The 20,469-nt window shown below is 37.0% G+C and overlaps 1 protein-coding gene across 1 annotated transcript; it reads left to right on the top strand.

Moving 5' to 3' along the window:
* Nucleotides 1-2,664: 2,664 nt before the first annotated feature.
* On the top strand, nucleotides 2,665-5,447 carry LOC113342563. The gene is made up of 2 exons (XM_026587070.1): nucleotides 2,665-4,088; nucleotides 5,080-5,447. The coding sequence occupies exons 1-2, from the start codon at nucleotides 2,875-2,877 to the stop codon at nucleotides 5,279-5,281; spliced, it is 1,416 nt and encodes a 471-aa protein (XP_026442855.1). The 5' UTR covers nucleotides 2,665-2,874; the 3' UTR covers nucleotides 5,282-5,447.
* The last annotated feature ends 15,022 nt before the right edge of the window (nucleotides 5,448-20,469 follow it).

Below are 20,469 nucleotides of genomic sequence, written 5' to 3' on the forward strand. Positions count from 1 at the left end.
CTAAACTTCGCCGGTTTCTGTGGGTCGCAAAATCCTGTTTTACATCATTTTCTTGTCTTTCTCTTCATTGTAAAACACTTTTGAGCATCAATGAAATTCTTTGAGAGGTTTTCCAACATGATGAGCGGCTAAAATACCTGGTGATTGAGGCAATGGAGGATCTATTCACTCATGTTTGATTGGTAATATTTTTATTTATAATTTCGTTAATTATTTATTTTATTTAATTTACTTGGATAAAAATATAAAAAAAGGATAAAATTGTTTTCTTAATTATTTATGAATCAGTTTGATGTTTTATGCTTAGAATATATTCTTTGATAAATCATGCTTAAGGATTACAACTTAATATTTGGACACCTTTTAAATTAAAAAGTGATTTAATAAGAAAAAGAGCTTAATAATAATTTCTGAAATATTATTTATAACCAATCAACTTGAAGTAATAGTGAATCCTGAGCCTTAATCTTTCTAAAATCTTGACATTACTATTAATTTCCTTCATTTATTTATTTGTTTAAATCTTAAAAAAAAAAAGAGTTACCTTCACAAGTTCGAAAAGAACCCAGTTTTCACCACTATCTACAACAACATTTGAAAATACATCAGCAGCTTCGATGAATTGTTGCCTTAGTGTGAAAGAATGTTGTGTTACGATCCTTCGATTGTAGCCACTGAATTCTGGATCTTTGTTGCCAGTATGTTGCGTGGCATTCTAGCAAGGTAAGATGAACGATACGAAGCTGTTTTTCTTGAAGCATCCAATGATCAAGTGCCGGGCCTGTCTGCGTAGCACAATGATGCTGCGCCTGCTTGATTTTGGCTGTTGACTTTTTTATTAGAGTAGGTAAGTGGCCGAAGTTTACCTTGTTCCATTCCGTCAAGGTTTCGCTGGTTGATATGAGCTTGAGCTAGAGATTTAAAGGGGGACTGTGTCATGTAGTTTGTCCCAGGCTGAGTTGACCACTTGATGTAGTTGTGGGTGGGATAGCCATAAATGTTCAAATTTGTAATTCTTATTTCCTCGCCAGTCTAGTGCTTTGGTTTGTAGAAGAATATGAGCATGATCTGAAGCTATTCGTGGTAAATGCGTGACTGCTGCATGCGGGTTGACTGTTCTCCAATGTTGGTTTGATAGAGCTCTATCAAGGTGCTCCTAGATATTGTCTTGGCCCTGCTGGTTGTTTGTCCAGGTGTAAGGATCTCCTCGGAATCCTAGGTCTAAAAAACCCATTTGATCAATTAAATTTAGGAACGGCTGAGTCTGAGCATATGTGACTTGTCTGCCGCCTTTCTTTTCGGATTGGTCCATAACTTCGTTAAAATCTCCGATGAGAATCCAAGGAGTAGTGGTGCTGGGGAATAGAGTTGGAAAATCTTGCCAAAAATCTTTCCTTGCGGCTGGTTGTGGAGGACTGTATATGCCGGTGTAGATCCATGGTTGGGCTGGGGGAGGGGGTGACGATGGCATAAATAAAACTTTGGGATTTCCGAAGGATTTGAAGAGTGACATCATGATTCCACATTAGTCAGAGACCTCCTTTTCTTCCAATTTTGGGGACAGAACAGTAGTTCTGGAATTGTAGTGTTTGAGTGATGCGTAGCATTTGATGGTCATTGGTTAATATTTCGGAGATGAATAATATGGTTGGTTTATACGCTGAGATTAATCCTCACAAGTGTTGTGTTACGAAAGTTTGGTTTATGCCTCGGCAGTTCCATGCCATGATGGACATGGTTAGGATGGAATTTAATGCGAGTTAGAGTGGGTTTGGTTTGGTTGATAGGTGTAGGTTTGGGGTAGGGGGAAGATGGGCTTAGGAATAAAGAACACGTTTTAGGTGCAAGGGCTGGCCGGCTGAAGGTAATTTCTGGTCTGAGTGTGGTTGATGCGAATGAACAAACCGAGAAGGAGGTTAGGAGGACAATTTCCGACGAAGTAGTAGTCTGAACAGCAATTAGGCTGATTAGCGAAGAATTTACTCTCGAAAGAGAATCCACTTACAAGGTGCGGGGATTAGTGCAATGATATTGATCTACTAAAAAACAAATTAAAACAGAACCTAGTTCCGGACAGAAACAAACTATAAAGAGGTCAGGATAATAAAATTGAACATCAATTCCATCCAACTTCACTGGAATTCCAAATACATAAAGCTATTGAACAAATGAAATTACATCAGACACTAAAAAAGGTCCGAGAAAGGACCTACATGGGATGAGTTAACAAGATAGCAAATCACATGGAAGATAGCCCAAGAAATTAATAAGGACATAAGACAGAAACCAACAATCAGATGCAGAAAAGATCACACAAAAATGAGGATAAATTGATTAACAACCGAAGCATGGAAGACCAGGGAATAAATTGACGGTGACTTTGACCTCCTACAACCAATCTTTTTACTGCGCAATCTTACCCGTGTAAAACGGGACCAGGGTTCCCAATGATCCATCACGGTCCTAACCGTTTATAACTGGGCCCATACTCAAAAGTACTCACGGCTGAAATATTGATACACGTAAGTACAAACCATCGCAAGGTTATGATAAAATCTCACACGCTAATAACCTGCCACTACATACACAGTATCAAGTTTTATTTCGATAAAAACAAGGGAAAAACATATTTAGAGTCTTTCTCTGTAGTAGAGCAGCAGCAGCAGCAGTAGAGTCTTCTTCTTCTTCTTCTTCGATGGCGGACGAAATAATGGTGGACGTAAATGAAGATTACGGTGCGCAGACTTGGAAAATGATAGAGGAAGACGATATATATCCTTCACAAGCATTTCCACTAATTGATAAGGTAAAGAAAAAATGCTTAAAAGATTTACTTCAACATGGTAATCTGTTAGGGTTGGAAAGATTGTGCTTATGTTAGGAATTTTAGCTATTAAATCTAAGAGGTATTCTCTAGCAATTAGGTATTTGGAAATGACTGTGAATCTATATTCTTTTATACTAAACCTAGGCAAAGATTGGGATGATCTTAATCTTCAAGAAATCCAATTCGATAAAGCACTTGTTAGAGGTACGCTTATAATAGCACATGATTATCTAGCAGCTAATTTTGAAGATATGGGTTTGGTGAGGGAAGCTGCTAATCATGTTGAGAAGAGTTGTGAGTTGTCTACAGAGACTGCTAATCTTGCTCTTAGTTCAGTACAAGGGACTTGCTATTACAATTTGTCTGTCTGGGCTCTTAAATGTCTTCAATTCGATAGAGCTCTTGATTTGGGTGATAAAAGCGTTGAATTGTTTATTGGATTACCACCTGATATAATTGAAAATAGGGTTCAGTTGGGGAAAGCACAAAGGCTTGTTGCTCTTATGTACTTGATTAAAGGTAATGAGGAAAAATCTGAGAAATGGATGTATGATTACGAAGGTACAATGCATGATTTTGGTGCTCATATATGGTTTGATATCTTGTATATTGAGGTGGAACTTCAGCTTTGGAAAGGAGTGTATACTGAATGTGAAGATAGATTGGATTCGGTTTTGTCCCTTGATTTGAATGTTTCTCATAGAATTAAAACACTTTTGTGGAAGTTAATATTGCATCACCACCAAAAGAATGAGCAGCAATTCAATCAGTGTAGTGATACTCTTCAAGGTTTGATCAAAGAAAGTGGTATTGAGATAGAAGAAAAAGCTAAGCATGTTTATGAGCTCTCAAGACTACTCTATATAAACAAGCATTATACTGTTGCCCGAGATTTAGTGGAGGATGTGTTGAATGAATTGTGGGGGTTTGCTCTAGATTCAGTATATGATTTGAGAGGTCGTTTGAGTTTGTTACAGGGAGAAATTCTTGTATCATTAAATGCTGAAGGGGCGGATGCAATGGAGTCCTTTGATAGGGCTAGGTTTTTTTTAAACGAATGTTTTCCAAAGACTCATTATGTGATTGCACAACTGAATCAGAATACGGCTCGAGCCCATCTCGCATTTGGCAATACATTGATGGCTCGTCAGCTATTAAAGGAAGCAAGGGAGGTGATACATTCTTTCAGTCCACATTCGTTGACATTTATGAAGCTAAATTTTGATTTCGTGGAATTTTATGTTCGTACGAACAAATTAAGGTACGGCTATAACTTAAAGGACTACTTTTCCTTAAAAACCTTGCTTATTTTCATTTAAGATGTGTCTTCTGTTGAATTTTGTGTTCTTCAAGTTCGTGTTGTTGTTTACTCGGCCAGTAAAATGCTAAATTGATCACCAAGGAACTTAACCAAATACAAAGAAAAGCCTATAAGCATGCTGTTCAGACAAACGACATTACTAGACTCTATAGCAGGACTGGATGGGGTTCTCAAGACCCAGCAGAAAATCAGGTCTCTCACTATACATGATTGCATACCCTTATCCAGACCTACTCCTGTCTTTGCTAATCTGTCTGCAGAAAGATTAACCTCTTCAAGGTCATGTATATTAGCCTAGGCTATGCTATTATGTAGTGCAATCAGTTATGCTTTAGGATTTCAAAGCTCATCTTGGCAAATTCATTGATCCAAATGTGTGTGTCTAGATGTTGGAAATCTATTGTATAAGCTAACTAATACATCTGGTAAAGTAGAATTGTTGCGGTGGCTAGTTACCAGTTGTCCAGTAACGTGTGCCAGCATTAGCTATCCTGGCTTTTTTTTCTAATTCCTACATTGCGCCTCCAACCACATCATGTTATTCGACTTTGTTTGACCTCGTGCTGGGTCTTCTCGAGTTATAACTGTTTATGTGATACATTTAAGACTCGTCATCGACAGAGCATTTTGTCTTTTTACGGTTTCACCTTGTAGATGTAAATATGATGTCATTACCTATATCATGTGGCAGTAATAATCCCTTGCATGGGCTGTGATGCTATATCTTCACTGAGGTTGAGTCCTGTGTGTTCTTAGATCATTAATTATTTGATTTGAGTTTGTTTTATAGCTGTAAACATAAAGGGCATGTTTTCGTACTGTATTTCAATTAGCTACAGAAATGGATAGTAATCAGAAGTAGAATTTCTTTTTTGGAATAAATATCTTGCTTTTGTGTTTTATTTAAGCCTGTTATAAATGATGTGTGTAGGTCTGCTGTGGAACTCCTAGAAGAAATGGTGGAGACAATGGAAACTGGCAGAGTTACGCCGCATGAACCTTTCTGCCATGACTCAAAATGGCAGTGTGCCGAGTTGGCGAGTGAACCTCATGACACACTTTTGGAAAATGCAAAAGCACATCTACAAGAATTGAAGATCGCTCACCCATACCTAAAATCGAACCTATTTTGATCTCTGTGGTTCACTCAGTTTTATTGTGTACAGTTTTCCCTAACCCTTCAACTTGTCTGTGAGCTAATAGCAGTAGAGAACACAGATTTTTTCATCTCTTATATGTTTAGTTAGTAATTCATATTGCTATAAATATATGCGAAAATCATCGAAATTGCTTCATGCATCCTGTTTGAATTATTCCTCTCCTCTCCTCTCCATCCTGTTTTAGTAGAAAATCAATTTTCCCTCTTAGTTTTTAATAGGACTCTTTGTTTTTCTTTCAGTTTAAGTTGGGCTTTCTCCTTTCTTTTTTCTAGGCCCGCCTATCATCATGAAATTACTTTCTGCCCTTGAAAATGTCTCCTGGACTACAGATTTTGTGTATTTGGTAACTCAATTCAAATTCCTAGGATTTATAGGTTTTTTTTGTTTCAAAGTCTTTATACCGTTTGACATTACCCTCAAATCTTAAAATTGCATGTATATGGCATCTAGAGTTAAAAAATAGTGGGCCCGTAAATCTTTTGTTAAGTTTTTCAACAAATTTAAGGGGGAAGGGGTGAGACTCCATATGAGGGAGAGATAATTCTACCAAGTCCAACAAATTTAAGGGGGAAGGGGTGGGACTCCATACGAGGGAGAGATAATTCTACCAAATCCACTGGACCCAAGAATTCCACCTTCACAATTCTATATCCAAAACCACCATTAATTCTATATCCAAAACCACCATTAAATCGTTTATGCAAATCTCCCAATCTGGGCATCTTATTTCTATGCGAGGCCAAAGCCTCTTTCTCCAAAATGTTTAAAAAAAATCTCATTTTCATGAATGCTTTATCCCAAAGGAGTGTGAAATGTTGAGAGCCTGATATCATTACCCGCATTTGGTTCAAGATTCTATTACACCCCATGGAAACCAGGATAGTGAAAAACTCGATCAACTTTTCACTCCAAAAACTAAGAAGAAAAATCCCAACTCTGTCTTCCATATCTTGATAAAATTAGATAGAAACACAACCATTTTGGTCCTCTCTCGGTAAAAAATACATCTACAAGTTTCTACTAAACCAATCTATCCATAGTTCTAATAAAAGTTTACCTGGAAAAAACTTTGAAGAACCCCAATCATCCCAAGTCATTTGGAAATCTTTGAAGTATATGACTTATACAGGAAGAAGGTATTGGTGAGCTAGAAAGCATATTTCTCCTTATATGACTTTCACAATGAAGCTCCATGATGTGAATACATCAATGTACTAAATCATGAAAAGGAGGTGGTACGCCGTGCATGGAAAACACCTTTCAAATTTCTATCTCAAAACATATATATGGGGGGAGGCTTTGGTTGAAAATGAATGGGCCAAGATGCATATGCCAATGTCCAAGGAAGCATATGATACGAAAGCATCATATTGCTGGTTGCTTATTAAAAAATGCACCACCATGGTGCATTACGAACGAAATACGGATATTGCAATAATTTTCTTGTCCCGGCCATAAGAATAAAAACTTGAAAATCAAGTAGGATAAATTATGCACAATCTTGTGCTTATTTTGCCAAAATTCCCTTGATCTAAATAATTAGGCATTGCTTGGCCCTTGGACTTGCAACACTAGTTAGTAATTCATGGCCTTGCCTTAATCGGCTTAAGTTGCTTGTTTCATTCGAGGTTGGTATTTGGATAAACTACGATCTTGCTTGATCGCGAAGTGGTACAAGTTTGAGTACACAACATCCTCATTGCATTGCTCGCATTGTGGTTCAACACTTCATTGATCTTATCATCTGGTGAGAGATGATTGCAATCATTTTGGCATCTTATATGTCTGTCTTTTGCACTAGACAAAAGATATGCCATGAATTGGACGTTCATATTACCTATGGAGTTATACAGCGTTAGCACGCACCAATTGCCACCCCCGATGAGGTAGTTGTATGCCATGAATTGGACGTTCATATTACCTATTGAGTTATACAACGTTAGCACGCACTAATTGCAGAATTGGGCGTGACTAAAAAAGAAATCTAGTCAGTTAGCGTTGTCACTGTCATCACAAGGATGGTGCATGAAATAGATGGCAAATTCGCGGCCGCTACACCCTTGGCACGAGCAAGATCAGTGCTGACATTCATCTCATCTCCTAAATGAAGTAAATAAATGAAAGTTAAATTCCAATGATCTTTGCACTAATGTTAGAGCGTAGCTCGGTTGAACTCACCAAGCGTTGGTAAGTCAAGTTTGGTTGTCATATTTTAGTGTGTCAAAACTCATCTAAAGTCGCTTGATTATATACTAGAGCCAACTTCATTTAGGTTAGACTAGAAAGTCTAAGAATGTTGAGACATACAAGTATTACTCCGAAGACCTGAAGAATGTGAAGAATAAACGAACTACAACGACGACATCATCCTTCCTCTTGAGGATAGTAATATTGACTTGAACTGTTTCATTCCTAACGTATCTTTCAAGTCGTGCTATATTGAAACATAACTACGAAGCTGTATATACTGTACATATTGTATGATACTCTAGTGATGTGACATGGTCATGTTTGTATGATCATAGTATTAGGGAATTAGACTATGAAGTATGACGCTTATCTTTTGAACTCCGTAGATATGGCATCGAAATAATCTTGTATATACTGTTACGATTACTTATGTGAATGGGTTATGGTGAAGATTTCATCCTAGCAAACAATGTTTTACATTCGTTTAAAGGAAGTATATTCATGAACTTGTTTTATGAATCGAAAGGGAAATCATTAGGCTTATTGATACGGATATTCATTGCAAATATTTGGATTACCAATATATGTGAGATGGTAGAACCGATCGTAACTTTTTTTATCTATCTTTGCATAATTAATCACAATGCCTGACTTATGATTTGGTATGACTAGTTTTTAGTAATTAGTGTAACCGATCGTAAGTAATCACCATGAGATGGTATGATCGATATTTGAAATTTGTGTGACTAATCCTAGTAATTGGTGTAATTGATCACAGAGTGTTGTGTAATCGATCCTTCTAATTGGTAACCGGTCCTGGTAATTGGTGTAGCCGATCCTGGTAATTGGTGTAACCGATCCTAGTAAATAGTGTGACCGATCACAAGCAATACCATGGAATATGGTAACCGGTCCTGGTAACTGATGTAACTGATCCTGGTAATTGAACCGGTCATGGTAACTTGTGTGATGGATCACATCTATTTCCATATTGAGGTATAACCGATCTTAGTAATTGGTATAACCGATTGAACCCATGTATATGATTTGATATTTGATCAATCATATAGTTATCTTGGAATACATGTCAACCAATTCTAAACTTGTTTGGAAGTGTGGTATAACCGATTCCAAGAATGCAAATCCATGTAAATATGAATGAGAATTTACAGTGAAGAGATGTCAACATACTTTAAAACGTACAGTAACTCTTATCATTTATTGTTCAAAGATATTCCTGAGTACTCAAGGAGATTTTATGCCGAGATAAATTAAGAATCTTTTAATTAAGGTTTTTGGTTTTATATGCTTTAATTATCAGAAAATTAAATGCATATCTCTAGAGAATAAAAATAGTAATGTGCATTTACTAATTGGAGATTTCTTTTAATTAAGGTTTTTGGTTTAATATGAATGCATATCTCTAGAGAATAAAAATTAGTAATGTGCATTTACTAATTGGAGAATTTCTAATGAGAGATTTTGGAAATTTTGGACAAGCATTTATTGGAATTATGAAAAAAGAATTTTTCTATTCATTGCATATCTTGAGAATATTTTCAGTTTTGGAAATTCCTTGGTGTCGAAACATCCTTGTTCTATAAATACCTAAGTTTGCATTTCTAGCAAACGATCCTAAGAGCCAGGCAAACTTCATTCTTGTTTTTTCCGGTGGAGTCGTATAATCGGAGAGGAATATATCCTAATTAGGTGAAATCTCTTACGACAACTCGGTTAAATACTTCTGTGGGATCAAGAAGCTCTACAAGTACCGTTGGTGGGAGATAGAACACAATATTTGGTAGAATATCTTCCACAACTTTTTTGTGAAGATAGTGAACTTTATTTATATCATGGTTCATCCAAAACTAGAACAAGTTGTTACAGATTTGAAATATTGTTTCTAATAAACAGAGAACGAGTTTAATGCTAATGTAAAGACCGAGTTACAAGCCTAATGACTAGAGCTTTTGTTTCACTCCTCCTCTGACTGAGACTTTGTAGGGAAGTCGTGTTAACGCCTTCCCTCAAGTTGTACTGTAGTTGCTGAATGTGCAACTTGGACCTAAGAATTTTAAACCTTGGTGAAGAAAGCCCCATAGTAAAAATATCAGCAAGTTGATCCCTTGAACTGATGAACTTCACCTGCAATTGCTTTCTAGCAACTCTTTCCCTTACAAAGTGGTAATCAATCTCTATATGCTTTGTGCGAGCATGGAACACTGGATTAGCGGTAAGATATGTTGCACCCAAGGTATCACACCACGACACAGGTGCTGAGATTGTCATTCCGAGTTCTCGTAGTAAGGATTGTATCCAAATTAACTCCGAAGTTGCAATGGCAATGCCTCTGTATTCTGCTTCAATGCTGGAGTTAGAGATTGTTTTCTGCATTCTTGCACTCCACGATATTAAGTTGCCACCAAAATATATACAGTAACCACTTGTTGATATGCGATCATCTAAAGAGTGATCGAATTTTAGATAGTGGTAAAAAGGTTTGTCGTTCACTCAGACTTGATGAATTGATTTTAAGAATTAATAAACTAAAATAAAAGGAAAAATATATACAAAATATTGTCACAGGATGAAAAGAGTTACTGGGACTAGGATTTCGCCTAATTCATAACATAGGGTTCAATTTATTTATTCTCAACAATTAAAGCTCAATAAATCAAATTAATATGGACTCTGATTTTCCAAAGATAGATTCTCAAAAGATTAGTTGTAAATCCTAAGCATGATGTATCAAAACATTTAAGCTAAGCATACCTCATCAAATTAAATGACAATCAATTAATTCAAATCATATTTCAATTAAAATTAATGCAAAAGTCTTAAAAGGAATTAAATAATTTTACCCATGTATGAAATTCGTCTTCCTCCGTTGTCCCAGTATTGGGGTTTAGCTCATCACGTTGGAAACACGCTCAAAATTGATATTCATAGTTTGAAAAGTGTTTACAAGAGGTGAAAACTAATAAAGCAGTCAATTTGCAACGTAAATAATAGTTGCAGAATCATTTTTACAAAGCATATGTTGTGAATTCAAACAATGTTGCAGATTTGAATGTAACTGTTACAGAAGACTGTCGAAATTATTGTTCATAAACAACAGTCCCTGCGATAGTTTTTCAATGTATGTTCTTGCCCCAATCACTCCATCCTCCTTCTATGTGATCCCATAAGCCTATATATACCCATTCTAACCGAGAATATATCCTCATAACTCCAAATAATCCTGACAGTCAATAACGAATACTCCCATGCAAGATACGGAAATTTTCTTCCCAGTTTTAAATCTTGACGCATCTACGGCTTCTGAATCTTCCTTATTTAACTTCTCCACGCTTCTGCAGAGACCAAGTGATATCCAAACGCGAGCAGCGCACGTCTAACTACGCTGAAATCCCGTGAATATCTCACCTGCTCACGTACTCCCCTGTTGACTTCAACACGAGTTAACTAGCCAAATCCAATCGACTCAGAGACCCAAACCAAGCTTGTTATGCTCAATCAAGTCTGCCCATGCAATACCAGCTATTGAGTCTCATAAAATCGCGTCCAAAAGGTGAAGCATAATTCTGCCAGTATCACAGACAGTTTTCCCGCCAAACTGGAAAGTTGAACAATGAAGATGGTGCCCCCCTAACCAAACTGGGGGTGCGAATAGCAGGTGCCCAACATAGGTGCCCCTTATCCAAAGCAGGGGTCCGTTTAGCAAATGTGCTCCGAGGGTGCCTTTATCAAGTTTTTGAGCCGAATTTCCCAAAAATACGTACAAACACACAAAACACCAAAATTAGTACAAAATCGAGTGCCAACAATATATAGTATTGAGATCAAATTAGACACAAAAAAGTGTCTATCAAATACCTCCAAACTTATTATTTGCTAGTCCTCGAGCAAAACTAATAAAAAATAAAACCGAGTTAATCTCGGGAGGGTTTACCAGAGGTGTACCCACAAAACCATGACTTCTAATTGGTCAAAAGTATCCAAAGAGCTATGAGGACATACAAATTCTCAACTTATATCCAAGTAACTAGAATGCCAGAGAAATTAAAGGTGTCAGCTCTAAAGCTGACTAAAGAAAAGGGGAGACACATCCGCAACACTGCTAGATAAAGAGATATCCGCTACACATCTAGATAAAAATTGTAAGATGCGTCCGTTGATTTACAGCTGGATAAGATTAGGAGAGAGATAAAGATGAGAGGTACATCTGCTACACAGTTGGACTAATTACGTGTGATGAGTTAAACCAGTGCTAGAAAGATCTTCTGCCATATTGAAAGCAGACTAACAAAGCAACCAAATGTATCTTTCTTCGACTCTCTCATAGTGCTCAGTAGAAACGACGTCTTCTTCGGTCTTTTAACTGTTGATGATAAACTATCGAACCTCATAGAGCCTTGATAATTAACTCTTCTCTTCGATTTCTTGCTTGACTTAAAAATTTCTACTTCCTTATGGCCTTATTGAACAAAGAACAAAAAGAACGTAATGATGACTTTTTTTTTTTTTAATTTCTTTTCTTTTTCTTTTTTTTTTTTCTATTTTCTTTTTTTTTTCTTTTTTTTTTTGACACAAAAATTACAAGACAAAAATTTACATGGCCATGAGAGAAGAACTTGGATCTTCGCAACTTGTGATGTCTTGGTATCATGAATTCCAACAACTTATATCATTTGCTCTTATAAGTTCTTGTAACTAAGTCTTCAACTTTGATTTTTTGAATTATTCTTTTCTATTGTTGCTTCTAAACCTTAAACGTCTTCAACTTTCTTCATAGATTTTGATGTCGCTCCGCTTGTTGATGATGATAAGTTTCTACTGAGAGAGAGTCGTAATCCAGTAACTAAGACTACATTGTGAGGTTGCTTTGTCTTTCTGCCATTTCCTGACCTACTTGCCTTTCCATAATGGATGGTTAGGTCCATCACGGTTACCCTCTAAAAGGAACAAGTTCTCTCCTGAATTTCAAAGATCTCAATGTCTTTTTCTCTAATGTCTCAAAAGATTGTTATCTCTAGCATTCCAATTTCTATCTTTTCGGTGAGAAACAATATGTAAAGTTAGCTAACCGGATACTATGTGACGCTATAATTTTCAAAAATGCGACTAAAAAGTTTCTCCCATACCCCGAAACTTAAATCTAACATTTTCCTCAATGTTCTAAAGATGAAATTAAAAGCATGAACAAGGAGAAACTGTTACCAATTGAACCAAAAGAGATAAGGAAAGATATTACCGTGTCGCATGAATATTGGGTTACCTCCCAAGAAGTGTTAAGTTTAAAGTCTTCAGCCAGACAAAGAAAGGATTAGTCACCTTATAGAATCATAAAGTAATAGCCGAAATAACTGCGGATCACCAAAACCAAATATGGCTATCACAAGTAGAAGGAATCTGCAACATGCCAAGAAAATTAACGGATAAAGCACGCCCTTGTCTAGTTTCCTGTTTAAGACAACTACATCTAGTTGTGGTTCAGGTTCAGGTTCTATAACTGGGTCTAGATAAAATATTTTCATGGACTGCATTTCCTCATAAGTTAGATCCGAATGTTCAGGTTCTAGAGTCTGGAAATACTCAACTAAGAATTTAAAAGAACATAAAATTAACCTGAATAGCTGGGGATCCTCTAAGTCAATCAAATTTGACTTACGCAGCTGACCACAATGAGAGTGGTGGTGTTCCTTAAACAAATGTGTCGACCCTAATCTCCTAAAGTAATTAGGTTTAGTCTCAAAACTCAATAACTGACACATTTCAAATTCAAACGTTCCCACAATTGGAATAAAAGTTTTTGGTGGGAAAACAAAATCAGTCTGGGTATCATAGCCTGGGTCAACCACATCAACCAGAGGATGGGTTTCTAACAACTGAAATTCCTTATGGACAACATGAGGTTCGGGAAAACGTGTATGAAGATAATCTTGTAAAATGGTTGAGGCATATATGTTAAGTCCCAAGTGAGGGACCTTTCTAAGAGTTAAAGCACATGGATAATAATCACCCCCAAACTTAGAGTTTTCAGTATCTCTAGAAATACTAGTCACAACTTCCCTAATTTCAAGGTCATCAGATTCCTGAAAATGGTCAATTGATTCTTCTAAGTCGGGTTCATCCTCACTCATCTCATCGAGTTCATTTTTTTCTTCTAATTCTAATGTTTCTAAATCGCTAGACTCTAAATCAATTGTAACACCCCGATTTTCGGGCCTGGATTCCGACCCAAATACAAACCCAAAAATCCGAAATGCTACTTTTAATATCAAGCCTAAACTTCTACATTTGGCCCAAGTCCAAACGACTAATTCTTTCTTTAATCTTTATTTATGTTCAATTCAGAAATTCTGTCGCAGCGGATACATAAAAATTCTTTTAGGAACATCTAACCGTTAACTGGACGTGATTTTTAATCCACATGAACCCTAAAGAAATATAGTTTACCAGAACAATTAATTTCACCGTTAAATGTTCCAGATTTAATCCAAAAGAGTCTCATGTTTAAAGAAGAATCATAAAACAAAAATTAGTTCACTCCATGAATTTTACAGAACCCAATTCAAAACCAAAAATTATTATGATTATACATTCTGAATCCTAACTGAGTATATCTTCATGCATAAATTTTCTATAATTTTTGGTTTATCTTAAAGACCTTTTGACCACAGTCAAACGCGTAGTTGACCAGAACTGCAGAAAAGAAAAACAGTGATAGCCCATTTTACAAAAATCACATCAAATCGCTCATAACCATAAATCAGGCTTAGTTTACCATTTTGAAAAGGAAAAGGAAAGATATTCAAGTTTACAGAAGACACCAAATCCAAAAACATGCCATAGAATAGGTTTTAAACAGGGAAAACTTCAATACAGTTGAATCTGTCAGAAAACGTATGAATTTCTTACAGTTAGAAACAATTATTTTAAAACGTATAAGGTATGACCCATAACCTTCGAAAGGTTGGCGTTCCCAACCACTATTCACACTATGGTCATAAAAAGAGTGATGTCCATATTGTTCAGTTGGATATTCATATTCATTGTGATGGCTATTATAATACCAGTTTGACATCCTAACTGCAAGGGAATTCTACACAAGCACAAACAAGGATGACTCGACCACAACAAGCCTATTTTATCTAGCTAACAAAAAGCATGATGGCTCCCTTAGATTGTTTCTAGACCAACTTCTAATCCTACGAAAGGGATTTCGTTACAATTTGAGCTAGCCCCTCTGGAATCAATCCGAGTTAAAGTAAGTTGAATAGAGGAGAGGGAAGCTCAGTGGAGCTTTGATACCCAAAGCCTCATCGGTATTACAAGGCGGCGCAGTCACGCATTCAACTCACAGAAACCATCATGAACTTCGAAGTATGCTTAAAACAGTAACCAATATTTTTCGAATGACTTTCCTATTAAGCTCATTACCTTATCGGTCTCGTTCTAGTCAGTATTTTAAGGCTCAGGTTCGCGTAGGTTACGTGTTCCTAAGGCGGGCAAGAAGGAAACGGTGATGAAATCCGAGTCCTTATCTTGATTTGGCCAGGCCTTGCCCTTTACTAGAAAATTAAATCCGATTTCAGGTCCTCAACATATATGCATACAAAATCATCCAATAAACCCGCCGACAGGGGATTCGCGGGTGTTTAGAATTCTTACGTCCCGTTCCATACGGGGGATGAACCGTTGAAGTCGACTCGGACCACCGACTCCGATATCAGTGTACGAACCCGAGGGGCCGAGACAGTATCGTAACTGTCGTCCTTCCCTGTGCAGTTTATATTTAAACCAACCCTTCCTTAGGGATTTAAAAATAAAGTCCAATGTTCAATGTCCGAAAAAACAATGTCCAAAAATAAAAGATTACAAAAATAAAAACCTTAATTACAATTTCTAAAAAATAAATAAAAATAATAATATACAAAATCTTCTTCTTCACTCCTTTTGGATTTCTCTTTTCTTTCCTTTTTGGGCTTTTCTTTTCAGCACTTTTTCTTTTTCTTTAGCTTAGCTCCAAATCTGAAAGAAAAAAAAAATACCAAGACGCGTAAAAAAGAACAAATAAAATAAAACCTAAAAACAAATCTATAAACAAATCCGCTTTGGCGGCGCCAAAAATTGATCGAATTTTAGATAGTGGTAAAAAGGTTTGTCGTTCACTCGGACTTGATGAATTGATTTTAAGAATTAATAAACTAAAATAAAAGAAAAATATATACAAAATATTGTCACATGATGAAAAGAGTTACTGGGGCTAGGATTTCGCCGAATTCATAACATAGGGTTCAATTTATTTATTCTCAACAATTAAAGCTCAATAAATCAAATTAAGATGGACTCTGATTTTGCCAAGATAGATTCTCAAAAGATTAGTTGTAAATCCTAAGCATGATGTATCAAAACATTTAAGCTAAGCATACCTCATCAAATTAAATGACAACCAATGAATTCAAATCATATTTCAATTAAAATTAATGCAAAAGTCTTAAAAAGAATTAAATAATTTTATCCATGTATGAAATTCGTCTTCTCCGTTGTCCCAGTATTGGGGTTTAGCTCATCACATTGGAAACACGCTCAAACTTGGTATTCTTAGTTTGAAAAGTGTTTACAAGAGGTGAAAACTAATGAAGCAGTCAATTTGCAACGTAAATAATAGTTACAGAATCACTGTTACAAAGCATATGTTGTGAATTCAAACAATGTTGCAGATTTGAATGTAACTGTTACAGAAGACTGTCGAAATTACTGTTCATAAACGACAGTCCCTGCGACAGTTTTTCAATGTCTGTTCTTGCCCCAATCACTCCATCCTCCTTCTACGTGATCCAATAAGCATATATATAGCCATTCTGACCGAGAATATATCCTCATAACTCCGAATAATCCTGGCAGTCAATAACGAATACTCTCATGCAAGATACGGAAATTTTCTTCCCTGTTTTAAATCTTCACGCATCTACAGCTTCTGAATCTTCCTTATTTAACTTCTCCACGCTTGTGCAGAGACCAAGTGATATCCAAACACGAGCAGCGCACATCTAACTACGCTGAAATCCCGTGAATATCTCAGTTGCTCACGTACTCCCCTGTTGACTTCAACACGAGTTAACTAGCCAAATCCAATCGACTCAGAGACCCAAACCAAGATTGTTATGCTCAATCAAGTCTACCCATGCAATATCAGCTATTGAGTCTCATAAAATCGCGTCCAAAAGGTGAAGCATAATTCTGCCAGTATCACAGACAGTTTTCCCACCGAACTGGAAAGTTGAACGATGAAGATGGTGCCCCCTAACCAAACTGGGGGTGCGAATAGCAGGTGCCCAACATAGGTGCCCCTTATCCAAAGCAGGGTTCCGTTTAGCAAATGTACTCCGAGGGTGCCTTTATCAACTTTTCGAGCCGAATTTCCCAAAAATATTTATTGCCAAAAAATACCTACAAACACACAAAACACCAAAATTAGTACAAAATCGAGTGCCAACAATATATATTATTGAGATCAAATTAGACACAAAAAAGTGTCTATCAATCATCCTTCCCAGTCCGCATCCGAATACGGGTGAATAGAGAAGTCTTTAGAATATTTGAGATGCAGGCCATAGTCCACCGTGCTCTTGAGATATCGAAGAATGCGTTTCACGAGTTCCCAATGTTCTATATATGGATTGTGCATGTACTGGCATGCCTTATTAACTGCTACTGATATATCTGGTCTTGTAAGGTGCAGATATTGCAGAGCTCCAACCATACATTCAGTGAAAATCTTTCAGTGCCTTGTTGTCGGAGCTTCATGTTTGGTGCCATTGGAGTGCAGACTGGTTTCGCTCCATCAAGTTTTGTCTTTTTCAGAAGATCTATCACATACTTCCTTTGTATGAGAACAATTTCACCTCTTTGTCGAATAACCTCTATGCCCAAGAAGAATTTTAAGTCTCCCATATTATTATAGCAACTCTATGTTAGAGCATTGCTCGGTCGAACTCGCATGCGTTGCTATCTCAAGCATGTTTGTCAATGTTAGTGATCAAAACTATAAGTCTTGATTTCTAGTCTACTATAGATAAGGTCTCGGACTAGGATAGAAAGTGTAGTTTAGCTCAAGCACTCCATGGCAATCATCATACAAGACGAAGGACTACTCAAGGAACCGGTGGATCTTCATCTAATAAAATGTATGTGGAGACTTGAACTTATGTATCACTCAAAAGTCTATTTATCTCCTATCTTGAGACAAAATTTGTTTGCTATATAGACTTAGATTATACACATTTGCTATTTCGAGCCGAGTTTATCTCGCCTATTGATAAGCACGAAAGTGCTACATTTTATGCCCATATTTATATTAGTTAGGACTCGATATTTTGTCTAATGACACTGTTTCAGTGCTTTTGTAGAAAGTACACGCGAATTCGGTCATTTGAAGATAAACGGTTAAATCGGAAGCTAATCGGCGTCTTCAATAAAACGACCAAATGTAGCTGGCCTGGTATTTCCATGTATCAGCAGCCGGGTTGGCATGGTACTTCCATATATCAGCAACCACAATTATGAAATGGGTTGGCCTAATATTTCCATGTATCAGCAATCACAATGATGAAACGGGATTGGCCTGATATTTTCATATATCAGCAACCAGTCTAGTTACCATGTCAACAGAAGGGAGTCGAGATGGTGTTTGATGTTGTTTTCGTTCCGTAGCCATGGCACATTATATTTCGATGTAAAAAAATGTTGCGGATAAATTTCTGAGAGATGCATTTTGTGGTAATTAAATTGGATGCCTATATTATACAGAGTGGATATGGTTTGGCTGAGTTGTGCAATCGTGGCCGAGGTAGATATTGTTGTTGTCGGATTCCGGAAGGAGTTGGATTTGGAAGTCGTCATCAAGGCAGCATCTCTTTGCAAGGTGATTTTGCTTATTCTGTCACTCAGTTGTTTGAGTTAGAACTCTTCTGCCGAACTCGAACGGTAACTTCAATGCTTGAGAATGCTTATGGAGTCAAGAAGTATAAGCGGTGACTGTATAGTAATGGAGTTGATCCATTGAGACGGAAAAGAGAAGAAGACGGCAGCAAAAAAAGTCAGCGTCCTTGCATCGATTGGTTGGAATTTGGAATGATGATGTGAATGGAAACGGGTTTTGTTGCTGAGTGCCAGAAGAAAAGTGGGTCGAAGTAGTGGTGGCATGATAACAAGAAGAAAGAGCTAGCTGCTGTAGCTGCCATGAGAGCGAGACAAAGAGCTGGTGGTGTAGTTGAATGCGAGAAGAGAGAATGGTCAGTTTGTTAGCCGGAGTTGGTAACTCAATCGATTGCAGCTGGCTATTGTGAAGGACGGGTCTTGGCATTTGCTGATGATCGACAGCAACATCAACAAATGGATATTGCGGCTGGATTAATCATGACTGGTGGAGGTATTCTGCAGTTTTAATTCTGATCAATTGAAGTACGAGATGTTCATGTGGCCAGAATACCAGGGAGAGAACAATGAAGAACGGAAACAACTCTTGGCAGTCCTGAGGGTGAAATCAATGGAGATGCAGGTGACGATTGAGTGGTTCTGATCTGGAAAGATCGGCAGTGGTGATTGTATTCAGATTTAAGGAAAGAACTGGTAATGTTATTGTTGATATTTAGGGTTGGTTTTGGCTGTATAAATCAGTAGATCAAGAGGACTCGAAGGCTGCTTTGCTATGAACTCCGGTGGTGCTTGGACGGATCGAAACTGGTGGTGATGAACTCAGGCATGAACGAAGATAGCAGATACCGAAGTTAGCCGTGAACTTACACTAGTGGAAAATAGAAGTTAAACAACTGTCTAGACATGAGGTAATATCACTAAAAACGACTATGTTCATCAGCTCTAATATTGAAGTGGTTTTTTCCGAAACGACTGTGTCTCACAAACGTGCAATTCTTTAAAACAACCACTTCCGCCGGAAGTTATATACTGTAAAACTGATGACCACAGTTGTTTATTCTATTATATATAATAAAAAAAAAAGATTTGATTCTGCTGATTCTAAGCTGATTCAACCGAATCTAAGCTGGAATCAGAAGTGACAGCAAAACTAAAATTAAAAAGGAAACCAAGTAAAGATTCATATTGAAAGATGGATTCAATGTACAAATTCAATCATTAAAATCACTCAAGTTTAAAATGTGAAAATTTCAATACTAAGAACAATGTTAAACGTGAGTCTCATTCACAAACCTAACAACCAAAAACTTCAACAATCTCATACACAGTTTAGTATATTTAACCCGCAAGACTGTACCATCTATACCAAGTAATATGAGAGAATTAAAACCAAAGATAGGTACCTAAGAGACTTGAGAAATTGGATAAGTTCCACTTTGCAGCTAACCACCATGGATCATTGCCTTCCTGAGTTTTCAAGAGGTCCCTCTTAGCATTAAAATCCACAACTAGTTTGGTAGATTCTCATCCATCGGTGATTAGAAAACAGAACCATAGTAAGTTTTAACAATTAAATAACAAAGAAAACAGAACCATAGTAGTACCTTGATGAGTTTCTTCATTAGTGACGGAAATGCAGCAAAGAATATGGTCGAAGATCTTAGACGAGTTAGAGCGAATGCAAGTATCTCAGAGTCAGTAACGTGGTTGAGAAAGATAATTGTACTACTCAGATAAGACTGAATCAGAGGCTCTGAGTCTTTCCATTTTTGAGTTTTCTTCAACCCCAGAACAGTATGCTTCTCGCAGTCAAACCCGGGATTTCTAAATGTGTTCGAAATATGTTATCGGCTTCACGAAGGGAAAAGTTCACTATTTTAACAAATATCTTGCTACTTTGAATTCTCTATGAGATCGCATCGATGGCATCACCAGATACATATTGACAGGCAGCTCGGTATGCATTCAATAGATTAGGAAGAACAGGCAAGTTCCTTACCTCTACAATCAGTCGACACCAGGAATCA

The sequence above is a fragment of the Papaver somniferum genome, unplaced genomic scaffold (genome assembly GCF_003573695.1).
Source record: "Papaver somniferum cultivar HN1 unplaced genomic scaffold, ASM357369v1 unplaced-scaffold_43, whole genome shotgun sequence".
Lineage (NCBI taxonomy): Eukaryota > Viridiplantae > Streptophyta > Magnoliopsida > Ranunculales > Papaveraceae > Papaver > Papaver somniferum.

Coding starts and splice junctions, on each gene's coding strand:
- LOC113342563 (XM_026587070.1), top strand. CDS start 2,875: ATGTTAGGAATTTTAGCTATTAAATCTAAGAGGTATTCTCTAGCAATT. Junction 4,089..5,079: donor GTTCGTACGAACAAATTAAG/GTACGGCTATAA, acceptor TGATGTGTGTAG/GTCTGCTGTGGAACTCCTAG.